The 8,322-nt window shown below is 36.5% G+C and overlaps 1 protein-coding gene across 1 annotated transcript; it reads left to right on the top strand.

Annotated features, from left to right (window-relative positions):
* The first annotated feature begins 4,006 nt into the window (after positions 1–4,006).
* LOC149733042 (uncharacterized) lies at positions 4,007–8,052 on the top strand. Its single transcript, XM_089883034.1, has 3 exons — positions 4,007–4,923; positions 6,634–7,142; positions 7,388–8,052. The coding sequence occupies exons 1-3, from the start codon at positions 4,074–4,076 to the stop codon at positions 7,958–7,960; spliced, it is 1,932 nt and encodes a 643-aa protein (XP_089739160.1). The 5' UTR covers positions 4,007–4,073; the 3' UTR covers positions 7,961–8,052.
* Positions 8,053–8,322: the final 270 nt, after the last annotated feature.

Here is an 8,322-nt window from a genome sequence, read left to right as displayed (position 1 = left end):
TTTTAACAATCAGCAACTTTAAAGCGTCGAGCGTTAATAAATAAAGTCAAGACTTTCATATTATTTTGGTTTTGATTATTTCAGTTTTATTTCATGGAAATTTAAACGTCAGCCATTATTCTTTATGACGTATTAATGACGTGTTTATTACGTTTGGTGAATAAACCGATCGTAAAAATGTCGCAAAACTCGAAATAAATTCATTAAATTCTAATTTAATTCATTAGAACAGAATTTTTAAAATAATCGGCCATATTGTGACGTCATATTTAAAGATGGCGGCGAGAAAACGAGAATTTGTTGAAAGTTTTAAAAAATGTAATTTATATTATTTTATTTTCCTCTCGAATACGATAACAAAGATCAGATTAAATAAAAACAAACGAAAGAAGGGAATTAGCAACAAAACAACATTGTTAAAACACGCTATAGATTCGAAAGCAGTGTTACATAAATTATATCATTTAATTCTCAATAATTTATTTTAAAAATCGTGGCTGCTAAACCCAACATTTGATAAACTCACCGTAGTTGTATTTAATCAATTAAAACACAAATCGTGGTGTTTTAAATTTTTCTTTGTTTGTTTTAATTAATTCTTAATAATTTATTTTAAATGTTAACAACCCGCATAACATCTGCTACCTCCCAATTCCCCTTAAGCGTCAGATTTCTAAAATGCGGAACGAACACCGCTTGTAATACGTCATTAATACAATGTAGTATTCCTCCCATGGGATGTTCGTTAAATTAAACATAACGTTTTACGAAGAATCTGCAATTTACGGAAAACAATAAGTTTTATTCAATATGGATGAGGTCTTACAGTGAGACACGCATTTGGACTAATTGGGGATTTAATTCAGAGTTGGCCCATTATTAACCCCAACATTGTATGCGGTATTACATACATCAAACCTCAATCCACCGAAAACACAGCTAGTTTTAAAATAAATTGATTCCAAATTCGCTGAAATCTGATTGGTTCCGGTCGGACGTGAAGTCACAACGATTCAAACAAACATAGAGATTATGAATGTAGCGTAGCAGGGGGGAGTTATCGCGTGTCATGGTATGGGATTCGATTTGTTGGAGACGTTTAAATGAGGGATTCAATTTTAGTGGTGACTGTTACATGCTAGAGCCTTTCACGCAAAGCATCCAAAAGCTGGATTTTACTTATTCAAATTTCATTTTTTTTTTTAAGTTCATGTTAGTCGTTCACACGCAATATAATCTGACTTGGCTGTTTTGGGCATTTATTGGGGAATAAGTGTTTAAATAAAACATGATCATGTTATTCTGTTTCTTCTGCTACCGGGAATATTGTAAATTAAACTATTTTTGTCTGATATCAAATAAAAAACGTTATTATTATTCTAATGTTTGTCTCCATTAGGCAAGACTTCGTCCGGGTTTGACGCCGACGCAAATAAACACCCGATAACATTAAAATAATCGTAAAAAGGCAACACAACCCAAACGAGGAAATTATGTTACAATGGGCGTTTTAAGTGTTGACTGTTTCATGTTAAATATTAACACGAAATACCGGGGCTCATATTTTGATAACGACCGAACTTAACATGGGCCATCTTACCCCAACCTACTATATAATAGTTTGAGAAAAAATGGGGTTTAAGTTTAACTTAACTTAGGTGTGTGGGGTGATGCCGCATTAGGTTGTGGAGAAACTGCGACCAGTTTGTCGTAAATTCATTAATTAATCCGTTAATTAGGATTAATTAGGCAAATAAGGCCCAAGTTGTGTTAAAACGCGTCAAACGGAGCGAAAAAACTGCCGAGGAATCGATGCTGAAAAGTAAGTGTGACAAAACAAGGCAATCATCGTGTGCAGTGAATCGTGGAGTGAAGCGGAGGTTGTGTCGGCGGCGTTTGGTGTTTGGTGTGTTGGGTGGTTGGGGGGTGTAGATATTGTTTAAGGTGCAATAGCAAAGTTTGTATTAATTGAAATTAAAAGAGAAGGGAATTAGCAGCAAAACGACAGTCGTTAAACACGCTATGGGTAAAAACTACTTGAGGAAAATGTCAGATAAAAGCGTGGCTGCTAAACTTGTGTTTTATAAAAATCGGAAAAATGCAGACGCTCAATAAATGACTTTTAAAGCTTAGAGAATAAAAATTTAAAATTTACAAAACGAATTATTTTTAAAAGCGATCACATATTTTTGATTAGGAATTTAATTTTTCGTCCAACTAAATCGTCGAAGTTATAACGAATTCCATTTTTGTTAAGTTTCGTGGTATTATAAATGCAGCTTAAATTTTGGAGATTAACTCAGAGTTAAATGACTTGATTTAAAACCAGTATTAATATTAAAGCCAAGATTAAATATAAATAAAGTTATTTTCCCGCCATTTTAAATAAATACTTAAATTCGGAACCGAAAATCGTTCATTCAAATAGAAATTATAATAAAATTTAACTATAAAGACATACAATAGGTTGGGGTAAGATGGTTCATGTTTTCTTTCTTTTTCATCGTACTATTTAGAAGTAAACAAAGAATATTTACATAATTTGAAACCGTATTCTCACGACTTTAAATAGCGTTGTAAATTGTTTAAACACGATTGTGAAATATGGGATATTAGGTGCTAACAGTGTCCCATCTTACCCCAACCTACTGAACATTGTAATATTTTTAAGCGAGAATTTCTAAAAGTGCAATAAATGTAATTTGACGACTTATGTTGTGTTTTAATATTTCCTGAGTAAAGTAAGTTTGATTCAAATATTTTTATTTTAATATTTCAAATAATAATTCGTTTTATCGTTAAGTATCTGGTGTAGATAAACGTTGCTGTAAACCCCTTGTATTTCTAACATGCTTATTGTATCATAATGGCATTATGATGTAATTAAGTCATACGGCGAAGCGATTTTACGTAATAATGGGTTAACAATGAAAACGTTCTGCTCCTTCTGCGACCGCGGTTCTCGAGTCGAATCGATTATTCGGAATTGCTGAAAACATGTTCGGTTTATGACAAATCTTCGTCGTTTTTACGAGCGCTGGTGACAGGAGGCATATGCTGGTGGAACTTTACATTAATGGGGGAATCGTAAATATTCAGTGACACCAAAGGCTTGTCACTTTAAGCAAAGACCTCGTGTTGAGAGGTTGCTTTTTATAGGTAGTTGAATTAGTGAATGGATTTTGTTTCTTTTGTGTTTTTTTGATAAGAAAGTGTAGAATGTTACAGACATTTATCAAATGGTGTGTTATACCGTAGCGTGTTACAACGAGTAACTTTTTATTGCGATTAAAATGAACAAGGCCGGGCCGATTGTAGTTGAAATAGTTAATGAGTTTAGTTGGTCGTTTTGTTACAAAATAAGTTGTATGCCTATTGTTATAACTACTAACTTACCAATTTATTCTTTAAAAGAATAAATAAATTTTTTTTTGTCTTTTCGTTTCTAGTTAGAATTACGGAATTAGTTTAGTTCTATTTTATCAACAAGCGTTTCATAAAAAGTATTTTTTTTAATTTCTTTCTTGAATAAAAATAAATAAATATAACTTTCGACTCTTAGGGGGGGAAAAGATCAAGAAAGTAATTTACAATATCGTAAAGACGGGAAGTGACGGTAAAACGATAGTCGTTATAGCACGCTTGTATGGATAAAACAGAAGTACAGAAACTACTCGATTAAAGGCGTAACCGTCACTATGTTTCGAAAATAACAATGTTAATTGTTGAGTTTTACAATTTGATGTCTTTCGAGTTTTGAAATTTTAACTTGGCCGCAAAAATTAGATTTTTAAAAGTTGTAGTTGTCTGTTTAGACCTAATTTAGGTTGAGAATTTAATTTGTAAAAGGTTGGGGTAAGATGGCCTATGCTTTTATTTCTTTTCCCATTGAATTTTAATCAGTATAAGTAAAACATTCCACCTTATAGATAAAGAATCATCTCTATAATTACTGCATACGTATTTTCCGGGGGGTTTTGAACTTCATTATTAAGATTTGTTTTAGTTTGGTAATAAATTAGCTTTTAATTAATCCAGGTTTTATAAGTTCCATTGTCCTAATAATTAAAACTATGACGTCACTGTGCCAATTGAAGACGTCACACTCACGTGAGAACGAACCGCCGAAAAGTCCGTTCGCGAATTCGGGCGAAAAAAATGACAAAAAATCGACGAAAAGCGAAGATTTATCCGAGGAAGATGAGAATGAGGTCCGGGAGTCACACCCGGAAGAGGAGGGAGTGAGATCGTCTTTCTCAATCGCTAAAATCCTCGGATTCGCGAAGAAATACGCCACAGAGCGCGAGGGGCGAGAATTTACAAAATGGCGGCCGTGCTTCGGGAAACGTCACAATGGTTCCGATGACGAAACAATGAACAATGATACTTCACAGTCAAATATGAAAATTAATTCATGTTTTCATAAAAATGAAGACCTCGAAAAGGGGAATTCCCCGTGCGGCTGTTTAAACGGTGATGACGTAACAAACAAACGATTGTCGGGAATTTTAGAAAATGAAGTTTTCAACGCGAAAAAATTCGGCCAAAAATCGGAAGATTTTGAGAACATGATTCCAACCAATGAAGTTAAAACGAAAAGTTTTCCCGACTTTCCGCCATCTTTGCATCCGGTTGACGGAGGACATAAATGGGCGTCGGCCTTATATAATTATTATGGCAGTTTAAACCCAACTTGGAAAATATGGCAAGACGTATTCATTCGCCGTTCCTTGTCTACGTCACAATTGTCTACGTCACAGCTACCTACGTCACAATACCCACCTCGTTTCCATGGATTCCATCCCTACGTCAGAAGGGGAAGTCCCCCAGGGTGTTGGGGAAACGAACTCACCGTTAGAAGGGAAAGTCCAAGAATATCACAGCCCGGGATTCCCCTGGATAACGAAAGACAATCGAATAAAAGTAAGAAATATTATTTCTATTGTTTCAATGGAAACGCAAGGTTTTTACGAAACGATTCTCCTGACAGTATAAAGTATTGAAACCAACGTTTCGTCTGCCGCGTGTACTGAAGCATTGGGGCAGTTTATGTGGCGAAGCAACGACAAACGTTATACTACAATCCTCCTATTCTACGACAGCATTATTGCCGCATGGCAGACGAAAAGTTGCTTTCAATGAAACTTATATTAAACTTTGCCAGAAATTCACTAAAATATTCCACGCTTTGTTGCATACGAAGTGATATAACATGCTTCACAAAAGCTGTTATAGTTTTTCGAGAATAGTAAGGATTGCAGAACCGAGGAGTTTGAGGTGTTGCAGACCATACATGGTGGCTTCATACACCTCATGCTCACTGCCAGGTTCCCTTCAATACTTGATGAATGGTTGCAATTAGGAAACCCATTACCGGCAACCGCGCACTCACGAACAAAACCTGATGTTTCGAAAGCTACTCATTTGTGTAACAAATACACTTATGATGTCATAAGAAATTGATAGATGACGTAATAATGCGAGTAAATTATTTCATTGTGTTTTAACGAATATCGTTTTGTTGATAATTTTCTTCTCTTCGTTGTTTAAATAATATGACCTTCGCTATATCGGATTCGAAAAGATAAAAACCAAATATGTTATGTACTTCTGACAGGCGACTATAATTCATTGTTTCGTCATAAACTTCCCACGAGAATAAATACAAATCGCGGCGTTTTAAAATGGCGATTGTTTGCGAACAAAGAATCAATTACTTGGGGCAATCATCGTGTGTTATGAGGCGAACAACGATTGGGTTAAATTGCCGTGAATGAGAAAAATAAACGAACGCGGTTTTCGCGCTTCCAGTAAATTGGGGGGGGGGGGAGCTATGAGCGGGAAGTCGTGCTTTTTGAACAAGTTGCCCGCCTTATATGGAGTTGGGTTAATGTTTGGTGTATTTATTTTATGTTGTTACTTGTAAGCGGGGAAGAGGTTTATGGAACAAAACATATATTTTATGCTTTTTTTATGTATAAAGTGTTGTAATAATTGCATGGTATATGAGTAAATGTAACTTATTTATCTTCGCATGGTGGGGTAACGACAGTTGTTATAACACGGGTGTTCTGTTTCATACACTTCATGCCTGCTTACAAGTTACCACGCATGTAACTTTGTTGGGGAATATATTTTACACTCCACTTCTATATATACTTGGTTTGTGTTTTATAACCTATATGCTGAATGAAGCGAACTTTTTTGGGTGAACTTGGTTTCGATGTTTAAGTGGTTTCCAGTCGAGTGGGCACGATTGTGGGAGATTTAAGAGGGTAATGGGCCGGAAAAATGGGTCCCTTTGAAAATTTTGTTTGATTTTAATAGTCGGGTTACAACCCTGGGTTTAAAGCGTCAAAATGCGATCGAATCGGATTTGGGGCGTTTCGCTATGGTAGGTCAAGTTACGTCAAGATTTGACTTTGAAGAAGCGATATTAAAGTTCGTGTGTGACGTTACAATAAAATTATGTGTGACGTAACAATAAAATTACAGTAGTGGTTGTTTGAAATAAAAAGACAGCAAGCAAGAAGTTTTTATCTTTAAATGTATTTTATTTTTTCAGTTACTTTTTATTTTAATTCTTCTTTATTATTCCAAAAAATTTAACGCGAATTCAACTTTGATTTTTAGCTGGATTTTCAAATTTGATAAATTTCGCTTTGAGAGATGGGAGGAAAGAGGAGAAGAGTGAGAGAGGAGAGGAGAAAGATGAATTGGAGCATCCTCTTCCCATTGTTCAGTCATTCCCACCTTTTTCTCATTCTGAGAGCAAAGATAATGGGAATAATTGTGACGTCACAAGCACCAAAGATAAAGAAGAAACAAAGGAAGAGGAATTACGAAATTTCCCGCCAAACGAGGACCGTCCACTTTCAGTAAATTCAAATAATTCAGCGGATTCCGCGCAAAATTCAAACGATGAAAAAACTTTCAACCGTTCCGCTTCAGCGAGCACTGATGACGTAAAGCCTGGGTATTCCCCTCCTACGTCATTTTCAGAACCGAGGAAAAAGAAAACGCGGACAGTTTTTTCAAGAAGTCAGATTTTTCAACTGGAGTCGACGTTTGATATGAAGAGATATCTAAGCAGTTCTGAACGCGCGAGTTTGGCGGCGAATCTCAATCTAACTGAAACTCAGGTGATTATTATGGTATTTATCTATTTTAATATGATTGCGTAAATCATATAGTAGGGTGGGGCAGGATGGGACACCTTTGACACATAATATCCAAATATCCTGTTCGTATTTTAAACAATTACGAAGTATATCGGAGCCGTGAGGATACGGTTTTAGAAGAAACCATTGGAAGTTTTTGGAATTCTATAAAACAAATATTTTAAAAAATTATTATGACGTCACTGACTTTGATTCTTACGTCACAGATCAAGATCTGGTTTCAGAACCGACGTAACAAATGGAAGCGACAAATAGCGACCGATGTCGACGGGTTAGGGCTGGGGATGGCCGCTGCTGTTATGACGGGGAACCCCCTGTTTAACCAACTTTCCCACCAAAACACAGCGGGAATTCCCCAACATCGAAGACCCTACCCACCCACTATGACGTATGCGGGGTTAGACAATAGACCCGGAAGTCATTATAACTCAATCCCACATTTTGCATTAAATGGTCCTCGGCCCCATTTCCCATGGCCCCCTGCCCCGACCCCTAATAACCCCGCAAGTTACCAAAGGTCATTGACCCCATTCGCCTATTACCCGCGAGCAATGATGGCGGCCATGGCAGCAGCAGCGGCATCTAGCGGCAGCGGGTTAAACACTGCAACATCAACGAGCGATAACGAATTTAAGGGGGATACCCAGCCCGGGTTTTCCATACTTAAAGACGATTTACCGACTACAAGTTTTTCAGTGAAACTACAAAAACTAAATTCCTCCCCGCTTGCCGAGTCACGTGGGCTATTGGTACGCAAAGAGGGGAATCCCGTGGTTTGAGACAATCATAGACAACATATATATTCAATTGTAAATAAATTTCAGTGTTACTATATGTTAACGATCATCGGAATAAAGAAATTATGACGTAATTTGTTGTGTTATGACGTTAGCACCCACAAAGTTACTTTCGTAGTAACTTGAAGGAGGGTAGGAAGTGTATGAAACAGAACACCCATGTTATAACGACTGTCTTTGCCCCGCCACGCGAAAACTGTTACATCACAACAGCAATTGATGATCACGAAACGAAATAAACAATCTATGCAACAGAAACCTCATGCTCGCTGTCGAGTTGGGAATGTTTTTCGATACTTCGCTGCGTTGTTATTATTACGTCACAGTTACAAGGATAATTTACT

Source organism: Ciona robusta, chromosome 8, assembly GCF_009617815.1.
Source record: "Ciona robusta chromosome 8, ASM961781v2".
Taxonomy (NCBI): domain Eukaryota; kingdom Metazoa; phylum Chordata; class Ascidiacea; order Phlebobranchia; family Cionidae; genus Ciona; species Ciona robusta.
Note: the sequence above shows the minus strand (reverse complement) of the source record. Positions and strands in the feature narration are given on the sequence as shown.